The sequence below is a fragment of the Salvelinus alpinus genome, chromosome 2 (assembly GCF_045679555.1).
Source record: "Salvelinus alpinus chromosome 2, SLU_Salpinus.1, whole genome shotgun sequence".
Taxonomy (NCBI): domain Eukaryota; kingdom Metazoa; phylum Chordata; class Actinopteri; order Salmoniformes; family Salmonidae; genus Salvelinus; species Salvelinus alpinus.
This window is the reverse complement of record NC_092087.1, coordinates 81,760,204-81,783,351: the sequence shown is the minus strand read 5'-3', so window position 1 is coordinate 81,783,351 and position 23,148 is coordinate 81,760,204. Positions and strand designations below refer to the sequence as shown.

The 23,148-nt window shown below is 45.2% G+C and overlaps 1 protein-coding gene across 2 annotated transcripts in view; it reads right to left on the bottom strand.

Moving 5' to 3' along the window:
- Positions 1–1,593: 1,593 nt before the first annotated feature.
- The window catches only part of vasna (vasorin a), a 44,718-nt gene continuing 23,163 nt past the window's right edge, over positions 1,594–23,148 (bottom strand). For both annotated transcript variants that reach the window (XM_071389559.1, XM_071389558.1), the window contains exons 2-5: positions 7,437–7,666; positions 6,577–7,136; positions 6,140–6,367; positions 1,594–6,017 (exon numbers count right to left, since the gene is read on the bottom strand). In XM_071389559.1, coding sequence (XP_071245660.1) covers positions 4,833–6,017; positions 6,140–6,367; positions 6,577–7,136; positions 7,437–7,644 — 2,181 coding nt within the window. In that variant the 5' untranslated portion in view covers positions 7,645–7,666 and the 3' untranslated portion in view covers positions 1,594–4,832. The remainder of the gene's footprint in view (positions 6,018–6,139; positions 6,368–6,576; positions 7,137–7,436; positions 7,667–23,148) is intronic.

Here is a 23,148-nt window from a genome sequence, read left to right as displayed (position 1 = left end):
TGAATTGAGAGACAAAGAGCGACACTGAGAGCGAGAGAGAGAAGTGGTGTGTGTGTGTTTTCTAATCCTTGTAGGCTAGTACTGGTGGGTACTGCAGTCATTTACCAATCTCCCCACAAAGCAAACAACCAGGACTTTAATCTATTCATTTATAGGATTTAAATTGTCTTATGTTTGTCATATTTTCCCATTGGCAAAAACTTCTTGATGATTTAGGAAAAATACAAGAACTTTTGTTCATTCCAGTAACCAACACAGCGTCATAAACCCATCATTTGGGGTTTGGAGTAAGAGGTGGCGAGGAGGTTGAAAGGGAGGGGGGATGCAGTGAAATTGTGTGTGTGTGTGTGTGTGTGTGTGTGTGTGTGTGTGTGTGTGTGTGTGTGTGTGTGTGTGTGTGTGTGTGTGTGTGTGTGTGTGTGTGTGTGTGTGTGTGTATATTCCTAGCTATAATTTCTGGGAATGGCCTTGCAACAAGCTGGCAACACACATCTGTCTGTCGTTCCTTAAATCCCCAGTCAGTAGGAAAGACTGACTAATGCCCTAATGCTTATATTACTAGGGTCATTAAGCACTGTGTGTAACATTCAACCCGTATTTACTGTATGCTTGAGGACCTGAGGTGAAGTAATGTATTAAGGTTATGTACAGTGTATAGTATGTACAGTAGTGAATGTGTTTGGTCCATATTGACTACTGTGGGGAGTTTAAAGGGGATTTAGTAACTGATGTAATGTGTAGTAAATGTGTTTGGTCCATATTGACTACTGTGGGGAATTTAAAGGGGATTTAGTAACTGATGTAATAAATGTGTAGTATGTGTATGTAGTACGTGTGTGTACTGTACTGTAGTATTTGTGAGTGTTTTATGATACACTTGGTCTCACACAATGATGTATATGTCTATGGTGTCAAAAACCTAAAAGACAGAAGCCCTGTTTATACCTGCCGTTAACATGCGACCTTCATTCTGAACTTGACCTGATCTTTCTGTTTACACTTATAAGATCTGATCACAATCAGATCACAATGCTTCTTGTAATCGTGTGCACGATCTGAACGCAGTCCACATGTTAGAACAAGGTATAAACCAGGCTAGAGAGTCACTGACCAAGATATGACCAATATATTTTTTTCATATTCTTTTTTTATGTCATTTCATATCCAAAACATAAACACTTTTTTACAGAAAAACAAAACATTAAAATAATAAGACAAAGGCTTTCCCAAAATGAATAGAGAACGTAACAAAGCAAGTTGAAAATATTTCAAAAATGTGCGGTCCCTCATGCTATAGTATATAAAGCTGTATATGATTTCTTCTTCCAGTTGAGGTTTTAGTGAACAGATATATGAGCGTATGGTTCTTGGTTTTTGTTGGATGATTGAGAGCATGAAGAAAGACAGTAAAAGAAGGAGAGAAAGAAGACAGGCAGTAGAAAATAAGATGGTTGATGGAGAATAGGGATGAATACCTGGGCTGGATTAAAATATTGAATCTCCTTTTTTTTTGCCCACACACACACACACACACACACACACACACACACACACACACACACACACACACACACACACACACACACACACACACACACACACACACACACACACACACACACACACACACACACACACACACACACAAACACACACACACACACACACACACACACACACACACACACACACACACACACACAAACACACAGAGAGAAACTGTTTTCTATCTACCAAGACATAAACTGGTGTAGTGAGATTGTAGCGTATGTCACAGAAATAGGCACATGTTCCTTACGGTAAGTGTTACAACAACAACAGAGAGACAGGCAGAGAGAGAGACAGAGACAGGCAGAGAGAGAGACAGAGAGACAGGCAGAGAGAGAGACAGAGAGACAGGCAGAGAGAGAGACAGAGAGACAGGCAGAGAGAGAGACAGAGACAGGCAGAGAGACAGGCAGAGAGAGAGACAGAGAGACAGGCAGAGAGAGAGACAGAGAAACAGGCAGCGAGAGAGACAGAGAGACAGGCAGAGAGAGAGACAGAGAGACAGGCAGAGAGAGAGACAGAGAGACAGGCAGAGAGAGAGACAGAGAGACAGGCAGAGAGAGAGACAGAGAGACAGGCAGAGAGAGAGACAGACAGGCAGAGAGAGAGACAGAGAGACAGGCAGAGAGAGACAGAGAGACAGGCAGAGAGAGAGACAGAGAGACAGGCAGAGAGAGAGACAGACAGGCAGAGAGAGAGACAGACAGGCATAGAGAGAGACAGAGAGGCAGAGAGAGAGACAGACAGGCAGAGAGAGAGACAGACAGGCAGAGAGAGAGACAGACAGGCATAGAGAGAGACAGAGAGGCAGAGAGAGAGACAGACAGGCAGAGAGAGAGACAGACAGGCAGAGAGAGAGACAGGCAGAGAGAGAGAGACAGAGAGGGATCAAGAAAAGAAAAGAAGAACAACAAAAATGAGAGAAAGAAAACAGAAAAAGAAATTGAATGGTGACACATTTGTACTTCCCATTCTCCAAGACAGGAAACAAAGATAAATATATCAGAACGCCGCGATTTACATTCCGGTTGAACTTTTCATTCCGTATGAACTTTTCATAGTCTAGTTGGCTGCAGGCAAGCAAAACAGGCCCGAAAACACAGCCAAGAACCTTGCTGACCGAGACAAAGGGAGGGGTGAAGGAAACAAAGAGAGAGAGAAAAAAAAGAAAAGGAAAGAGAACGAGAGGAAGAAAATAGAATAAAGAGAAAAAGATAGAAAGAGATGGGGGAAACAGGGAGAGATGGAGAATGACAGAGTCAGAGAGAGAGGCAGAGAGATAGAGAAGCAGAGAGAGACAAAACCAGAGACACAGAAAGAGAAAAATAGAAAGAGAGAGAATAAAACAATAAAAAGCTACTGAGGATCTCATTGGCTAACTGCGGCCATATCTTCAAAACGCCACAGTCAGTAGCAAGTCAAGGAAATGACTGGTTTCCACTCCTTCGACACATATAGTAAATTGCTCTCAAAGTCTTTGAACTCTCGTGCTTTTTTCAGCATGTGTGTGTGCCACTTTAATGGCTCAGGGTTTGCGGTGACTGAGCTTTGAGGACAGTTTTGGAGCTTGAGCGTTCAAAAAGAGACTAGGTTTACGTCCCAAATGGAACCCTAATTCTCTAAAGTACACTACTTCTGACCAGGGCCCATAGGACTCTGTTCATAAGTAGTGTGCTATGTAGAGAATAGGGTGTCATTTGGGACAAGGATTGGGGTTTCTGGAGCTAACCGTGTCCTTATGTAGCTTTGGCAGGCTATTGTAGTTGGCAGACTGGTTTTAGACAGTAAAGAAGTGTGGGAGTTTAGAGTTTAGAGTCTGTGCTGTTTCTGACACTTCTTATTCACATTTACTTGGTGAACAATTTTTACATGATCAAAATTTGAAGCGTTTTGGGTAGGGGTAAATTGAATCTAAATTCAGTAAATTCAGGTGAATTGGAAAGACCTATTTAACAAAGGAAAACTCATCTTTAAAAGTAAATGAAACCTTTCAATTCTAAACTTTCTGAATTTAAATGAAATGGACCCCAACCCTTTGCCGTGTCGAGGGAACAGCACAATTCAATACAGCATCAACATTTCTGACTACAACAAGACTGGAGAAACAGCATGACAGCAACAGAGAAATCAACGATAAAAAATACATACAAAACACATTACAAAAACATCCTATGGAACCCGCTCGACAACAACAACCTTCAAATAGCATCACAGCTACTGACCACGCCACTAAGGACAGAGCCTGCGTCCCAAGTGACACCCTATTCCCTATTTAGTGCACTACTTTTGACCAGAGCACTAGTCCTTTCCGACTGCATTCGTTTTTCCCGACTACTTGACCGATAACTTCTTTATTGAGGAAAAACGTACTCACTACGACTGTGATATGTGGTTGTCCCACCTAGCTATCATAAGATGAACGCACCAACTGTAAGTCACTCTGGATAACAGCGTCTGCTAAATGACTCAAATGTCAATTTTAATGGTCAAAAGTAGCACACTTAAAGGGAATAGGGTCTCCTTGCCTTTTCTCTTCATTTAGTCCACATGCCTTTCACGGCTGTAGCAGGACGAAGGGAAATCTGACCGGTGGTAATGTCGTCTAAAACTGTATTCTGTCCGTGGTACCATCACTACAGAATCAGCATTTCACTTCCTTAGGTTAAGTCTCTGGGAAGGGCTGTAATGTTGCAGAGAGTTGCTCTTCAGTGCAAGTTCTGCCAGGGGGCAGGTGGGGAGGGGTGCCTCGTTCATTTCAGGAAGTGCTGAACAGTCTACAGAGCACACACACACCTGTGTTTCTAACTCCACCTCTACTCCTCCAAACCTTGACTCTGTGCCTTCCCCATACCTCCACAAACCCCGCTCTCCCAATCTCCTGATCCAGCAACAGGATTGCAACTCATTCAATGCAGTTCTTTTAAAAACATCAACATTTAAAAAATAAAAGCATCATTATTACAGCATATCATGTCAATGCAAGAAGGCACTTCCGTTTTCAGTCCGATTATAAGATAGACCCTTTTTGGCATGGCGATTGCACTTCAGGTTTAAATACTTGTTACATTTCTATCAACTTGAACTCTGCTGGATGAGCTAAAACACCCCCCTTTCACTGCCCCATAATGGTAGAGTCTTCCCACCCACTTAGAGATAACGGGGCGTAGCGTTACCCTCTACAGGGGTAGTTACTTCTGTTCCATTCCATAGCTCTGAATGTCATTGAGTGCACTGAGTCTCATTGAGAAATATTAAGAAATCCATTAAGACAACAGACTGAGTTTCTAGAAATACGATGGCTTCAAGGATGCCACATTATTATTCGATGGACAGTGCCCCTGTCCCTTCATGAGGGGGGCCTCATATTCTAAACCACCATTTTGTGGAAGGGGATGTGACGATCCGCCATTTTGTGGCTGGGTCGGGGTGGAGGTGTGACAGGGGGAGATATCCGCTCCCTTGTGGGGAAGGGTGCCCCCGTTCCCCATGCCGTTCTCCAGACAACCTTTAAGGCCCTCCAGTTCCATTGATCCCATCTCACCCCCTTCCAGTGCCAAGTGAGCCCGTCTCCTCCGGAGGAAAAGAACCAGGATGGCCACCACCGCCACCCCCGTGACCAGGGCGAGAGCAGCCAAGGCTGGGATGAGGGTGTAGGTGAGCTGGCTCTGATCATCCACCTGGGGCTCCAAGGACGAAGCTTGGGGACCTCCCTCGGTACGAGCCTCCATACAAGACCCTCCCTCGGTAGGGCTACCTCCACCGCCTCCACCCCCGTTCACCCTCTCTGCCAGGGGGCTGGCGCACACAGAGTAGGTACAGTTGGGCCGGAGCCCTCGGAGGGTGTATTCTGGGTACGAGGCGGGGACGCTGAGGGACATGGGGCGCCGGTCGGGCCCTGAGAGGTTCCGGTAGGTCAGCTTAATCCCGCGGATGTGCGGCCTCGTCTCGAGGAAACGGTGCAGGTCGAGGAGGATGGACGTGGAGGTCACCTGACGGGAACTGATGTCATTGGGATCAGAGGTTACAATGGGGGCGACCATGGATGCCAAAACCTCTGGGGCGGAAGTTTGGAGAGATGGCTGGTTGTGGTTAGACGACTCCAGGTTCTCGCAGTACAGGCCCAGAGTTCCGCGGGGACAGAGACATCCAAGCTGTCCCAGAGGATCGAAGCGGCACGTACCCCCATTGAGGCAGATGTTCGGCGGGCAGATGTGGCCCTCATCCCCCTGGTCCCTGAAAGTGGAAGTCGGAGAAGCTGGAGGAGGGGGACGACTCTCAATGTCTGTCTCCGTTGAGGATGGTTCATCACTAGGGAATGGCGGAGGTGGGGGGATGGCGTTGGTATGTGTGTTTCCAGGGGATGTAGTCGGAATGGGGGGTGCGGAAGTACTCCCCTCCCCTAGGGCATTCGTCATGACAGTGGTCGTAGGTGGACAGCCGAAATCTGGATGGTCCAGCTCCGCCAGCACCTTCAAATCAAATCAAACTTTATTTGTATCCCATTTCATACAAGCCAGCAACTAAATGTGTTTCACAGGAAAAATAAATCAAATATATTTAGTATTAGAATGACAAAATATTAAGACAATACCTTGCCAGCATTCACTGGTGGGAAATGGCACCTTGTCTCCTCTGTACGTCCCAGATCCACATTCTTCTCTTTCAGCCAGCCAGGGAACCAGGCCAGAGGACAGAGACAGTTGAAGGGATTCTCGGCCGCCGTGAGGTGCCCCAGCCTGGGGAAGAGCTGGAAGAAACCCTGGGGCAAGCCCTGGAGGTTCAGCCCACTGATATCCAGCTCCTGGAGACCCACCAGACTCTGGAAAAGAAGAAAAAGAAGAATACTTTATTGTCCAATGTTCACAAATGATCCCAACCCCACTGAAAAACATACACAGGCAGTTTGGATAGGTTGGACCAGAGGCTTGACATAGTAAATCCCATGGAGTAGTTTCAGGGAATAAACCATGTGTTATTGACCCATCAATTACAGGAATATTTGACACATTTTTAAGAAAATGTATTTACCTGGAAGTCCTCATTCCGGAGCTCCCCAATGGGGTTGGCAGCCAGGCTGAGCCTGATCAGCCCCCGGGTGGCCTTCAATGCTTCAGGCATCCCCTCCAGCTGGTTCTGGGACACATCAAGGTCATGGAGGTTCCCCAGGGAGTCCATCAGATCCGAGTCCAGGGTGGTGAGCCCCAACGCAGCCACTTTGAGTGACTCGAGGTGGGGGGTCTGGAGGTCTTGGCGACCTAGCATCGGGAGAGAGTTGAAGCTGAGATCAAGGAGGAGAAGCCTGGGGAGACGGAGCATTGGGAGACCGGTCAACTGGTTCCCCTGGAGCTTCAGTTCCAGAAGATCCTCCAGAACCTCGAAGGCCTCCGATTGGATGCTCTTGATGCGGTTGCCGTGGAGATACAGCCTCTCGAGTTGCACCAATCCGGAGAAGCTATCCTTGGAGATGTGGGTAATGTAGTTTGCGGACAAATCGAGATTCCTCAGCGAAGATAGCGTTTCAAAGACCCCATCCGGGACCTCCGTGAGTTTATTCTGGGACAGGTCCAGCATCTCCAGTTTCCCCAGGCCTAAAGAAGAAGAAGATGAAGATTACTTTATATTCCAATGCAAACGGATTTACAATGGAAAAACTTGTGTTCTACTTTATTCCAAACCCTCGAAAGACAAACATACAGAGATTGGAAAGGTTCAAGCAGAGGGTAGCAGTTCAGGGGTCAAGTGCCTTGCTCAAGGGCACAACAGCAGGAAATGGCATCCAGGACACTGATCCAGCAACACTCCATTTGCCGGCCCACTCCTAAAGAAATATTTTCCTGTCACACATGAGATTAGAACTGGAAACCTTCTCTAACCTGGACGCCACCTACCTGTGAAGTCATCCTGGGCTAAAGTACTGATGCCGTTCTGGAAGACGTAGAGATGTTTCACAGAGGAAGGGAGGCCGCGGGGGACGACCGTGGAACGACGCTGGATGCAGAAGATGGGACCCTGGGCCTGACAGGAGCAATCCTCTGGACAGTCACTGGAGAGAACAGAGGAAGAGGAGGAGATGAGGAGGAGGAGGAAGGGCACCATGGTGGTGGAGTCCTTGTGTAATCTGAAACACAAAGAAAAAGAGAGATGTTAATGTTGGTTGGTTGAGACTTTTCTAGGAAGGAAAATTTGTCATATTTTCAGAGTAACGAATCAGCAGCGGTCAAAAACCTGGACAAGATTAAATCATTTATTTCTGAGCATAATTTCCACACGCCCAAGTCTATTGGCTGTTTCATGCGGTCAGAGTCGGATTATTCTTATCCTTAAATTTCAGTATTCACGCACAAACACACAATCCAAGCCATCAAAACCTCCCCTCCCAATCCACCACAGGAAAGAAATCCCCCATTGTTGCCTTCCCTCATGACATCAGAGAACACAACAAGTAGAGTCAAACACAGACCCCATAACCTCTCTGACTGGGTCTCCCTCCCTATTCCCCTCAACCAGAGCATACAACCATCACCCCATAGAGACGGCAATGTCACTATGATGAAACCCTGCCCAGTCACACACACAGCCCCCATAACCTCTCTGACTGGGTCTCCCTCCCTATCCCCCTCATCCAGAGCATACAACCATCACCCCATAGAGACGGCAACGTCACTATGATGAAACCCTGCCCAGTCACACACACAGCCCCTGCATAGTGGCTACATTCACTGTATGCTTGGTGAGCACACACACAGTGGGCCTGAGTCCTGAGTGAGGTCCTGTCTTAGCCCACCCACAGTCACTCCGTCCTGGGATGATTGAGAAGCACGTCTAGCCTCTCACCAGTGTTTATGGCATTGGTGTGTGTGTGAGTGAGTGCGTGCGTGCGTGTGTGTTTATGGCAGTGTCTCCAGCCCATGAAAACCACCCTTGCTTTAAACGGCTGGACACCCACGAAAACCTGGCTACTGCATACAAACACAAACTATGGCTTTGTGAGAGTGTATGGAGTGTGTATCACACACACAGACACGGATGTATGCATACACTCCCAAACCTGCAGACACAGACACAGACACACACACACACACACACACACACACACACACACACACACTTCTTCATACAAACTTATGGACACATACATGGCTACTTCATACAAACACATGCTTACTCAAAATGTACTCACTCACACACCTTTGCCCACACACCCCTAGTCAGACACATGGTCACCATAAACACAGACCGTACTATGTTGGCTATAAGAGGGAGAGAGACTAATTAACAGAGAGAGAGAGAGACTAATTAACAGAGAGAGAGTGAGAGTGAGAGAGAGAAACATAATATGACATTTGAAATGTCCCTATTCCTTTGGAACTTTTGTGAGTGTAATGTTTACTGTTAACTTTTTATTGTTTATTTCACTTTTGTGGCAATTTTTATTATCTATTTCACTTGCTTTGGCAATGTTAACATATGTTTCCCATTCCAATAAAGCCCCTTGAATTGAATTTGCATAGAGAGAGACAGAGAGAGAGAGAGAGACAGAGAGAGAGAGAGAGAGAGAGAGAGAGAGACAGAGAGAGAGAGACAGAGAGACAGAGAGACAGAGAGAGACCTTTAGGAGGTATTTAGCTTCTAATAATTATCTCTGAAATGTAGAGTTCTAGGATTAGCTGTGTGTGTGTCTTTTAATAATAAAGCAGGTTGAGCTGTGTAATCTATACTGTTCTGGGTGGGTGGTGAGATGGGAGTAGGTGACTAATACCTCTGATCAGCTTACTTTCTACAAGTCCTGACCATAACCATTAGGGGGAAATGGAAATCTGACCTAAGATCAGTGTCTAAGCGGCAACTCCATCCAACCCTGATTTTACAGTGATCTCACTCTGTAGGCCTATATACAGTAAAACCTCATGGGGCCCTTAGGCCCAGGGCTGTCCAGTGAGATGCCTGAGGGGAAAAGGAGGGTGCATGAAATGGGGTTTGGGGTGGTTCAATTTACAACCAGTGTGTAGTGTATGTGTATGTGTATGTGTATGTGTGTGTGTGTGTGTGTGTGTGTGTGTGTGTGTGTGTGTGTGTGTGTGTGTGTGTGTGTGTGTGTGTGTGTGTGTGTGTGTGTGTGTGTGTGTGTGTGTGTGTGTATGTGTATGTGTGTGTGTGTGTGTGTATGTGTATGTGCCAGAAGCTAGTAGTTAGCTGTAGCAACAGTCTCAACGGGACGATGTACTCTGTGATTCACCTCAGTGGAGAAGAAGATAAACCATGTAGTCACTGACCTCTACCTCTTCTACACCTTATCATAACCACTACCTCTTCTACACCTTCTCGTGACCTCTACCTCTTCTACACCTTCTCGTGACCTCTACCTCTTCTACACCTTATCATAACCTCTACCTCTACTACACCTTATCATAACCTCTACCTCTTCTACACCTTCTCATGACCTCTACCTCTTCTACACCTTATCATGACCTCTACCTCTTCTACACCTTCTCATGACCTCTACCTCTTCTACACCTTCTCATAACCTCTACCTCTTCTACACCTTCTCATAAGCTCCACCTCTTCTACACCTTCTCATAACCTCTACCTCTTCTACACCTTCTCGTGACCTCTACCTCTTCTACACCTTCTCGTGACCTCTACCTCTTCTACACCTTCTCATGACCTCTACCTCTTCTACACCTTCTCGTGACCTCTACCTCTTCTACACCTTCTCATGACCTCTACCTCTTCTACACCTTATCATGACCTCTACCCCTTCTACACCTTCTCATAACCTCTACACCTTCTCGTGACCTCTACCTCAACTACACCTTCTCATGACCTCTACCTCTTCTACACCTTCTCATGACCTCTACCTCCTCTACACCTTATCATGACCTCTACCTCTTCTACACCTTCTCATAACCTCTACCTCTTCTACACCTTCTCATAACCTCTACCTCTTCTACACCTTATCATAACCTCTACCTCTTCTACACCTTCTCGTGACCTCTACCTCTACTACACCTTCTCATGACCTCTACCTCTTCTAGACCTTCTCATAACCTCTACCTCTTCTACACCTTCTCATGACCTCTACCTCTTCTACACCTTCTCATGACTTCTACCTCTTCTAGACCTTCTCATGACCTCTACCTCTTCTACACCTTCTCATGACCTCTACCTCTTCTACACCTTCTCATGACCTCTACCTCTTCTACACCTTCTCATGACCTCTACCTCTTCTACACCTTATCATGACCTCTACCTCTTCTACACCTTCTCATGACCTCTACCTCTTCTAGACCTTCTCATGACCTCTACCTCTTCTACACCTTCTCATAACCTCTACCTCTTCTACACCTTCTCGTGACCTCTACCTCTTCTACACCTTCTCATAACCTCTACACCTTCTCATAACCTCCACCTCTTCTACACCTTATCATGACCTCTACCTCTTCTACACCTTCTCATAACCTCTACACCTTCTCATGATCTCTACCTCTTCTACACATTCTCATAACCTCTATCTCTTCTACACCTTCTCATGACCTCGCCTCCCTCTTTCTTTTTTCTATGTCTCTGTCTGTTTCTTTCTCACACTATCAATCACATACCCATATATTTATTATCTTTCGTCTTCTTCTCACGTGCTTTTAGTTTGGTATTATAGCAGGGTAAGGTTGAAACTCATAGGCCTATCAGTTCCAGGGAAAAGGTCAATTTCCTGAAGAAAAATGTTTAATAAGAAGTGAATTTCAAGGTAACGTATCTCAGTCAGACTTGCCCTCAGTCGGGTCAGGGAACACTTTGAGAGTAATTGGCGAGGCAAAAGTCCCCCTTATCTCAACTGGGAGAGACTAAAGGTTTTACAGCAAACAACAAGGCTACCTACAGTGCATATCTCTGTTCAGCAAAGATAAGACTGATAAATTAAAGGTTGCTGCTATTTTAGATGCAGGGGTAGAATCAATTTCCTTGGTTGTGTTTCAGCTGTACAGTGACCTTGAGTTACTTTATAGTGGCCTACTGTCAGCAAGAATGCACTACAAGTACACAAGTATTGTACATGCACATGCAAACACACACACACACACACACACACACACACACACACACACACACACACACACACACACACACACACACACACACACACACACACACACACACACACACACACACACACACACACACACACACACACACACACACACACACACACACACACACTAAATATTGCGCTCTCTCTCTCTCTCTGTCTCCTTCACTCTCTCTGTTCCTCCCACTCTCACTGCCTTGGTCTTTCTCAGTGAACCCTGCACTACTCTCTTCCCATTTCTCCCTCCCTCCTCTGCATCCCTCACTCCTGCCCTCTGCATGGCTCCTGAGGTTGGAAGTTGGATAGAAACCCGAGACGTTTCATTAAAGTGAAGAAGTGAAGGGGCCAACCTCCGGCCTCCTGCCCTCCTTTACCTCCCTCCTCATCCCCCCTTTTCCTCATAACAGGAGAGATCAGGGCCTGATGCGGCTGGAATTTGCAATAACCCCCCCAAAATCCATCTTGATCAAGGAGAGAGGGAGAGAGAGAGAGAGAGAGAGGGAGAGAGGGAGAGAGGGTGTAAAGAGAGAGTAAGAGAAAAAAGGAAGGGGAGAGATGTTGTTTTTTGTTTATTCTCTCTTTTGTTGACTTCACTTGATGTCAATGTAAACATGTGTTTCCCATGCCAATAAAGCCCCTTTGAACTGAATTAAGAGAGAGAGCAAGGTCTCTAAGGGACAACAAATGTGAAGGGGGAGATTAGAGGGAGGGATGGCTGAGAGATTTGCATATTAGTCTTTCCTCTATACACCTGCCTCTGCCATATCCCTCACGGCACAACGCCTCTCCCCCCATGTGACCTACTTTTTGTGTGTATGTACTGACATGTACAGTATGTGTAACTGATAGATGCACACACACACACAAAACATTAACACGTAGTGTGTGTGTATGTAAATTGTAAAGTGTTTAGTCTGTAATGTAATTTTTTGTTTTACATCAGACCTCTGTAAGACTAGCTGTCGCCATTGGCGTCGACTAATGGGGATTCTAATCACATCTCTCTCTCAACCTGATACAACAAGCCTTGTGAGTTACTTCTTAGTAGTAGTTACTTCTTAGTAGTAGTTACTTCTTAGTAGTTGTTACTTCTTAGTAGTAGTTACTTCTTAGTAGTAGTTACTTCTTAGTAGTTGTTACTTCTTAGTAGTAGTTACTTCTTAGTAGTTGTTACTTCTTAGTAGTAGTTACTTCTTAGTAGTAGTTACTTCTTAGTAGTTGTTACTTCTTAGTAGTTGTTACTTCTTAGTAGTAGTTACTTCTTAGTAGTAGTTACTTCTTAGTAGTTGTTACTTCTTAGTAGTAGTTACTTCTTAGTTACTTCATAGTACTAGTTACTTCTCAGTAACCAACTCTAGGCTCTTCCTGCTTTCTCAATCAGTCAATCAGTTAGCTGTTCATTGTAACATTTGTTGTTGTTGTCAAAGTCAAAACAAAATAGAGCTATGCCATTCATAAGGGTTGCTTTGAGTCGGTTGGTTGTTGTTGCCATGGAAACCAAAACCAGGTGTCACTCACAACGTTGTCAGGCGCATCCATACCTGAGGGTTAATGGTAAAGAGAGCACGACAGGTGAGTTGTGACATCATATAACACACACACACACACACATAACACAAAGCTTGTCACTTTGTCTGACTTGTCACCTGTCAAGTCAGTCACAAGGAAATGACTTACATTCACTGTAGCTAATCTAGCTATTATCATACCCATTATACTCACTAAACCCTGTAGTGTAGAACACACACACACACACACACACACACACACACACACACACACACACACACACACACACACACACACACACATTACTCTACTAGAATGAAATAATTATTTTATGATATGGTATTCAGACAAGGCACAGTGCACCTTTGTTTAAAAGCTTTTTCTAGGACCGAAAGGCACACTGAGGCTGCATCCAAAATGGCACCCTATTCCTTATGTAGTGCACTACATTTGACCAGAGCCTTATGGACCCTGGTCAAAAGTAGTCCAAAATAGTGCACTAAATAGGGAATATGGTGGTATTTAGGACACAGCACAGGCCTATTAGGAATCCGGAACTCTGTATTTATCCAGCTGATAGAACTGTAACTGCAGTAGGTAGGTAAGCTGCTCTGGGTCATTCTTTAAAGGGTAACAGCCTCAGAGCAGTTTGAACTTGGCAGGTAGCCGAATGACTGACAGATTGAAGAGTGAAAGAGAGAGAAGAAAAAGAAAGAGAGAGGCTTAATAAAGACAGAAAGAGGGAGAGAAAAAAGAGAGAGAGAGAGAGAGAGACAGAGAGACAGAGAGAGAGAGAGAGAGAGAGAGAGAGAGAGAGAGAGAGAGAGAGAGAGAGAGAGAGAGAGAGAGAGAGAGAGAGAGAGAGAGAGAGAGAGAGAGAGAGAGAGAGGAGTGTAATGAAAGGAAATGACTAATCACAGTTTATGTTTCTCACTCATCAAGTTCCTCTTTTGACAGTTCTGCCTTTTATTAATAGTTAAGGTGATGACAATGTTAACGATGCCTGGCAGATGCAGCAGTGCACATGTATTCTACACAAGACAGGAAGTCTACAATTTAACAGTACAAACAACTATTTTACACAGAACACCATCTGTATATTCAGACCTAAATTGGCTTGATCAAAATGCTCAATTAAATTCTATATGTGTTGCTCAAATATCTCTCACTCGTTGTACATCAGGATATTGTGTCTGAACCACCCTTTATACCAGGAGTTTTTCCTCGTCAGGTCACATGGCCAGGGAATACTCTGGGTCCTAGTTATGACAGACAGACTCCAAATCACATCCATCTGTAGCCCTACATCTGAAATTAGGTTTGATATTACTTCTGAGGAAAAGGATATAGCTAGAAAATGATTTGGCTTCAATTGCAAAGCCTCAGAATGAGAGTCCAAATGAAAGTGGGGGCGGACGGAGGGATGGAGAGCTGAAAGGACGGAGGGATGGAGGGATGAAAGGACGGAGGGATGGAGGGAGAGAATGAAAGTCTCACAACTCTATCGTCTCATCTCTGGAAAAAATGCTTTTCTCCTTTTATGTCACATATCCTTTCTTTCTCTCACTCTCTCCTTCATTTGTTTGATTTCCTGTTTCAATGGGATTACTTCTGAACCACAGAGCCCTGGACAATGGTTTGCCATTAAACACATTGGTTTCATAGACAGAGACTAACTGAACACTGGCAGTTGTTACCACATTGAGAAGTTATACTGTACGTTATGAAGTGATGAAAAACTAAACCTGTGTTGGCATTACTTCAGTGGGATTTCTTCCTATTTGATTCACTATGGAATGTTTTCATCTTGGAATGCACTTTGTGTCTTCCTTTCTCTTCCCTGAGTGTCTTCTCTCATTGTTTGTAGAGATTGGTATCTACCGAATGGAAAACACTGCTATTCCCTTGAAATAGAACAGGACCCTCTCACATGCCCTGATACGCGCGCACGCACACACTACCACAGATGGATTTTATTACCCACAGTGCATTGGGGGCCATCTCTCACTGTGACAACACCGCATTATAGACTTTTGTCCCCCAGATAGGAGAGAGCAAGAGAGATAGAGAGATAGAGAGAGAGAGACAGAGACAGAGACAGCAAGAGAGAGAGAAAGAGAAAAATACAAAAATACCAATTGTCTGGTATATACAGAGTAAAACACAATTCCATTCATACAAACCCCCAGTGTGTAAACAAAGCAAACTATACTCAGACCACATTTTTTATATTTTACCATTATTTACCTAAGCAAGTCAGTTAAGAACAAATTCTTATTTTCAATGACGGCCTAGGAACAGTGGGTTAACTGCCTGTTCAGGGGCAGAACAACAGATTTGTACCTTGTCAGCTTGGGGATTCGAACTTGCAACCTTTCAGTTACTAGTCCAACGCTCTAACCACTAGGCTACCTGCCTCCCCTACATGACAAAGGCCAGACAGACAATATGCGCAGCACCTTCTCTTTATCCCTCTCTTTCTAGTTGGTAAATAATCAAAGTCAGGATCTGTATGTATGGCCAGAGAGGCTCTGCTAGCCTGGGTTAAACTGAACGCTGTAAAACTACAGGAACCACTATTCAGTCCTGTTTAACCAGGCGCGAGGTCTGCTGCTACAGTACATAGAATGTCTTAAGCCATCCCCAAAGTTATTCTACTTCTGAAAGAGGTGGCCCTTATTTTCAGATTTACGATCCAGACTTCTTTGTCCCTCATTTCTTTTCTTTCCCTCTTATCTTTTTCCAAAATCACAAGGGAGTACCAGCACATACCAAATATGACCACTTGACATAAAAGGGCCGCCTTAACTCCTGAACTGACTTTTTTTTAGGTGAGGGAGGGAGGGAGGGAGGGAGGTAAAGGATGGTAATAAATAACATGTCTGAAGGTGTGTTGATGGAGGGATTTCTGTTCTTTCATGGCCTCAAAAAGGTGGGGGATGACAGTGATTTAAGACTGGTTTATACTTGGTCTGTCTGTAGACAATTAGAATGCGACAAGTGTCGCTGGTTAAAACAACATTTAATTTATACTCCGGTGGACTGTCTCTAGACCGTTGCTGCGACTGTTTCTGTTGTCGTGGTTACCTGACTGAGACTGTGCACAAGTTCTTAAATTCTCCGGTAGAATGCCCTGCTTTTATTTCGTCACACTCACAACCGTAAGCTATTTTCTGTAATTAGCTTGCCATTAACTTGTAAATAATGATATTGTTGTGTTTATTTTCCTGTAATAATGAATAAAAACGTGCTAAAGTTAAGATGTTGTCAGCTATGATATGGTCATTATTTAAACAGGCTACCCAGCAAGCTAACAAGCTAACAAGCTACAAACAAACCAAGATATGGTTTAGACAGTTGCTTTGAGTTGCCTGGCTTGCTAGATGGACATATACATTTTGGACCACCAGGCTGCTGATGTCACACAGCCTGTCGTTTTTGTGTTTCTACTTTTCTGCAACGACAACGACAAGTTTGATGTCGGGCGACAATAGAACGTTCATGATGTCACTGCGACAACTGTCGATAGACCAACTGTAAACCAACGTTTATCCCGTTATCAATTTTCCCTTAAAGCTTTAGGCAGTAAAAACTGTTCAACAAATCAGAACTGGTTACCAGGACTTCATCTCTACAACTTGACATGGAGAATAGCAATGCCGTTGTCAACGGAACCCGCAATTAGATACTGTGTAAGAGCATGTAGAGAAGGAATGGCTTGACAGTAACATTTCATGTTGAGGGCCTGAACAGCTATGGTAGGTTTAGTGCTACAGTAGGTTCTTGACCTCGCTATTCATGCAAGCACACATGGCAGCACACATGGCAGCACACACACACACACACACACACACACACACACACACACACACACACACACACACACACACACACACACACACACACACACACACACACACACACACACACACACACACACACACACTAATATCCCTAATCCCCTCTATTCAAAAACACAATGCAGCAAAAATTGTAAAGTCCAGAGTCCAGACCGCTCTCGACCCTGGCTTTCCACAAACTCTCCATCCAATCCATCCGTCTACACATTCCACACACAACTTACGACCATAACAACACCATTACCCCTCGTCATCCTCCGATCGACACACTTCACTGGAAACCTAACCCACCAAAACAAGCCTTGTAAGTCGCGGTGCGACACACTCCCAAGAGCCTGTCTCACACACACACACACACACGCACATACACACACATACACACACACTCCCAAGAGCCTATTTCCTGGGGTAGAGTTTCAGTCCTTCTACTAAACTGTTGCTGTTCGGGTTCTATAGGAGAAGAAAGGGGGAAGAAAGAGGGAAGACGGGAAGATAGCGAGGGACACAATGGATGAGACGCACCGCCTTACACGGGTTACACCTCAGTTACACCTGGATCGGGTTGCTGCGTCTCTCAACTGGGGAGGGAGGGAGGGAGGGAGGGAGGGAGGGAGGGAGGGAGGGAGGGAGGGAGGGAGGGAGGGAGGGAGGGAGGGAGGGAGGGAGGGAGGGAGGGAGGGAGGGAGGGAGGGAGGGAGGGAGGGAGAAATCTGATCTTGCGAAAGCAGAGTTTGTAAAATGGTGGTTTGACTCTGGAACCTAATGGCTGTGGCTGAAAGCAGAAGCTGTAACCATGGTTTTGTCTATTTGATGGGTGAAACTTTGGGTGAATTAGTTAAAAGAATATATAAATATATATGTGTTTATTGTCACATACACCAGATAGGTGCAGTGAAATGTTATATTTTTTAAACACTACTGCTTTAACGCACCGCTATACAGAGTGCATTTTGGAAACTTCTTATGAAGGAAACAATGAGTAAACAGGAAGGAGAGAAATATCAATCAGAGATCTCCACTTGAAAAACTGGAACTTTCTCCTGTGGTTTGTAATATGTGTTTGTCTGCTGGTTGCCGTGTGTGTTGCAGTGTTGAGGTTGGTGGTGTGCTTGGTCCTAACCAGTACCTCTCTGACTGCATGTCACTAGTAATGCTGTTCATATTGAAGTATGTCTATGTAAACACACATCTATGAGTGTGTGTGTGTACGCGCACACACACACACAAACTCTTTCCCTCTCTCTGACACACACAAACACACTCTCATGTCACCTGCATTAATAACAGCTGCCAGCACCTTCTCTATGTCACCTGCATTAATAACAGCTGCCAGCACCTTCTCTATGTCACCTGCATTAATAACAGCTGCCAGCACCTTCTCTATGTCACCTGCATTAATAACAGCTGCCAGCACCTTCTCTATGTCACCTGCATTAATAACAGCTGCCAGCACCTTCTCTATGTCACCTGCATTAATAACAGAGAGAGAGAGAGACTAATAAACAGAGATAGATAGATGGATAGATGGATAGATAGATAGATAGATAGATAGATAGATAGATAGCACAACAGCAGGCTGTAGGAAGACATTGCACAACAGCAGGCTGTAGTTATGGCTGTAAATACATGTTGCCTCTGAGACAGTGGAGAGGCCTTAGGGACAATGACAGTGGCTTGGGGACAATAGAGCATGTGGCATTGGACTGATGACACTCAACTCCGCCCACCGTTTGGAACACTGAAATGTGTTCCATAATTCCCTCTGTTTCATGTACCAGCAGTATACCGGTATAACAGTATCTCAACAATCTGATAAAGTGAGATATGTCACTCTTTCTGATCACTTTTTAATCTCTCTCGCTCGTTCTGACAGCTCCACCTTGTAGCTCTTTTCTCTCTCTCTAACCTGTCAGTTTTATTAGCTGTTATGAGACAGTCTGTCTCCCTATATATGCCATAGGTGAGAACAACATGAAACGTACAGTAATGGCTTCTAGGTGTACTGGAGGGCCAAGCAGAGTCAACATGGTTTGGAAAGAGTTGTGAGGCTTTGAGACTTGAGAAAAGTACACTGGTTAATGTCAAATGTATATGTGTGAGACAGCAAGAGAGAGAGAGACAGAGCGAACGAGCAAGAAAGACAGAGAAACAGAGAGAGAGAGAGAGAGAGACAGAGAGAGAGAGAGAGAGAGACAGAGAGAGAGAGAGAGAGAGACAGAGAGAGAGAGAGAGAGAGAGAGAGAGAGAGAGAGAGAGAGAGAGAGAGAGAGAGAGAGAGAGAGAGAGAGAGAGACCACGGTAAGGAATGTCTAGGATGCCAGCTACTGTAGGAGGAACATGTGCTAGACTGGCATGTAGGTGTGCTTCTTGTCACACTCTGGTAGTCTTCCATCACTTCAACACACACGGTCCTGTTCTGCTCTAACAATAACAGCACTGTTCCCCCCAGAACAAGGACAAACCTAGTAGCACCCAGTTTATGTCTCTGGTATCAGATCACTTAAAGAAGTGACAAATTCACTGCAGAAGCTCCTGCTCTTTACTACAGTTAAATAGATGTGATGTTCTATGACGTCGTCGCCGCCTCCTGTCTGGGGCTTGTTGAGGTGGGTGTGATAAATTAGATTAGTTTACACAGATATTTAAGATAATGTAAAGACGGTGCCTGGTTTTTATAGAGAAGTCAGATGTGTCTGTACTTGTCTGGAGTCTCTACATCCTCTCTACACACACATACAGTATGTACCAATCTTGAGTAACATTTGGGACGACCTGTTTTTCCTGCTTTTGTTTTTGGAATCTTAAGGACGAGATTTTAAGATTGATCAAAGATGACTAAAAGCCCTGGGGTGTTTACTCAACACGACACAAAGCTACAACTGCCAAAGAACATATCCATGGTGAATTGGCAATTGCAAATCGTGTCAACACACACACTGCGTGAGTGTGTGTGTTTGTGTGTTTCAAACAGACCCAAGCCCTATGGCTGTGGCTCACTCTCTACCTCTCTCTCTAACCTGCAGGCCTGTCATATCTTTCAGCAAATAGTGATGAGCCTCTTGAGTCTTCCACTTAGCAGCAGGTGTGCCAGGGGGAGAGAACGGCTCTTCTACAGGCTGCAAACATACACACACACATACACACACACAAGAGAGTATGTCGAGAGAGACAGGAAGAGCAAGGCCCAATTTATCCTCAGTCCTCCTCTCCCCTTTTCCAATACCCCTCCTCCCTTCAGGTGCCCGAGTTCCCCCCCAACTGCTACCCTGTGTCATCCCTTTGTGGGCCCCAACATAGTGATAGACCTCCCCATGTCTAACTGGAGCTGTAAACAGTAGTGATAGCCCTCACCATGTCTGACTGGAGCTGTAAACAGTAGTGATAGACCTCCCCATGTCTAACTGGCACTGTAAACAGTAGTGATAGACCTCCCCATGTCTAACTGGAGCTGTAAACAGTAGTGATAGACCTCCCCATGTCTAACTGGAGCTGTAAACAGTAGTGATAGCCATCACCATGTCTAACTGGAGCTGTAAACAGTAGTGATAGACCTCCCCATGTCTAACTGGAGCTGTAAACAGTAGTGATAGACCTCCCCATGTCTAACTGGAGCTGTAAACAGTAGTGATAGACCTCCCCATGTCTAACTGGAGCTGTAAACAGTAGTGATAGACCTCCCCATGTCTAACTGGAGCTGTAAACAGTAGTGATAGACCTCCCCATGTCTAACTGGAGCTGTAAACAGTAGTGATAGCCCTCCCCATGTCTAACTGGAGCTGTAAACAGTAGTGATAGACCTCCCCATGTCTAACTGGAGCTGTAAACAGTAGTGATAGACCTCCCCATGTCTAACTGGAGCTGTAAACAGTAGTGATAGCCCTCCCCATGTCTAACTGGAGCTGTAAACAGTAGTGATAGACCTCCCCATGTCTGACTGGAGCTGTAAACAGTAGTGATAGACCTCCCCATGTCTAACTGGAGCTGTAAACAGTAGTGATAGACCTCCCCATGTCTAACTGGAGCTGTAAACAGTAGTGATAGACCTCCCCATGTCTAACTGGAGCTGTAAACAGTAGTGATAGACCTCCCCATGTCTGACTGGAGCTGTAAACAGTAGTGATAGACCTCCCCATGTCTAACTGGAGCTGTAAACAGTAGTGATAGACCTCCCCATGTCTAACTGGAGCTGTAAACAGTAGTGATAGACCTCCCCATGTCTAACTGGAGCTGTAAACAGTAGTGATAGACCTCCCCATGTCTGACTGGAGCTGTAAACAGTAGTGATAGACCTCCCCATGTCTAACTGGAGCTATAAACAGTAGTGATAGACCTCCCCATGTCTAACTGGAGCTGTAAACAGTAGTGATAGCCCTCCCCGTGTCTGACTGGAGCTGTAAACAGTAGTGATAGACCTCCCCGTGTCTAACTGGAGCTGTAAACAGTAGTGATAGACCTCCCCGTGTCTAACTGGAGCTGTAAACAGTAGTGATAGACCTCCCCGTGTCTAACTGGAGCTGTAAACAGTAGTGATAGACCTCCCCGTGTCTAACTGGAGCTGTAAACAGTAGTGATAGACCTCCCCGTGTCTAACTGGAGCTGTAAACAGTAGTGATAGACCTCCCCGTGTCTAACTGGAGCTGTAAACAGTAGTGATAGACCTCCCCGTGTCTAACTGGAGCTGTAAACAGTAGTGATAGACCTCCCCATGTCTAACTGGAGCTGTAAACAGTAGTGATAGCCCTCCCCATGTCTAACTGGAGCTGTAAACAGTAGTGATAGACCTCCCCATGTCTAACTGGAGCTGTAAACAGTAGTGATAGACCTCCCCATGTCTAACTGGAGCTGTAAACAGTAGTGATAGACCTCCCCATGTCTAACTGGAGCTGTAAACAGTAGTGATAGACCTCCCCATGTCTGACTGGAGCTGTAAACAGTAGTGATAGACCTCCCCATGTCTGACTGGAGCTGTAAACAGTAGTGATAGACCTCCCCATGTCTAACTGGAGCTGTAAACAGTAGTGATAGACCTCCCCATGTCTAACTGGAGCTGTAAACAGTAGTGATAGACCTCCCCATGTCTGACTGGAGCTGTAAACAGTAGTGATAGACCTCCCCATGTCTGACTGGAGCTGTAAACAGTAGTGATAGACCTCCCCATGTCTAACTGGAGCTGTAAACAGTAGTGATAGACCTCCCCATGTCTGACTGGAGCTGTAAACAGTAGTGATAGACCTCCCCATGTCTAACTGGAGCTGTAAACAGTAGTGATAGACCTCCCCATGTCTAACTGGAGCTGTAAACAGTAGTGATAGACCTCCCCATGTCTAACTGGAGCTGTAAACAGTAGTGATAGACCTCCCCATGTCTAACTGGAGCTGTAAACAGTAGTGATAGACCTCCCCATGTCTAACTGGAGCTGTAAACAGTAGTGATAGACCTCCCCATGTGTCTAACTGGAGCTGTAAACAGTAGTGATAGACCTCCCCATGTCTAACTGGAGCTGTAAACAGTAGTGATAGACCTCCCCATGTCTAACTGGAGCTGTAAACAGTAGTGATAGACCTCCCCATGTCTAACTGGAGCTGTAAACAGTAGTGATAGACCTCCCCATGTCTAACTGGAGCTGTAAACAGTAGTGATAGACCTCCCCATGTCTAACTGGAGCTGTAAACAGTAGTGATAGACCTCCCCATGTCTAACTGGAGCTGTAAACAGTAGTGATAGACCTCCCCATGTCTAACTGGAGCTGTAAACAGTAGTGATAGACCTCCCCAAGTCTGACTGGAGCTGTAAACAGTAGTGATAGACCTCCCCATGTCTGACTGGAGCTGTAAACAGTAGTGATAGACCTCCCCATGTCTAACTGGAGCTGTAAACAGTAGTGATAGACCTCCCCATGTCTAACTGGAGCTGTAAACAGTAGTGATAGACCTCCCCATGTCTAACTGGAGCTGTAAACAGTAGTTATAGACCTCCCCATGTCTAACTGGAGCTGTACACAGTAGTGATAGACCTCCCCATGTCTAACTGGAGCTGTAAACAGTAGTGATAGACCTCCCCATGTCTAACTGGAGCTGTAAACAGTAGTGATAGACCTCCCCATGTCTAACTGGAGCTGTAACCAGTAGTGATAGACCTCCCCATGTC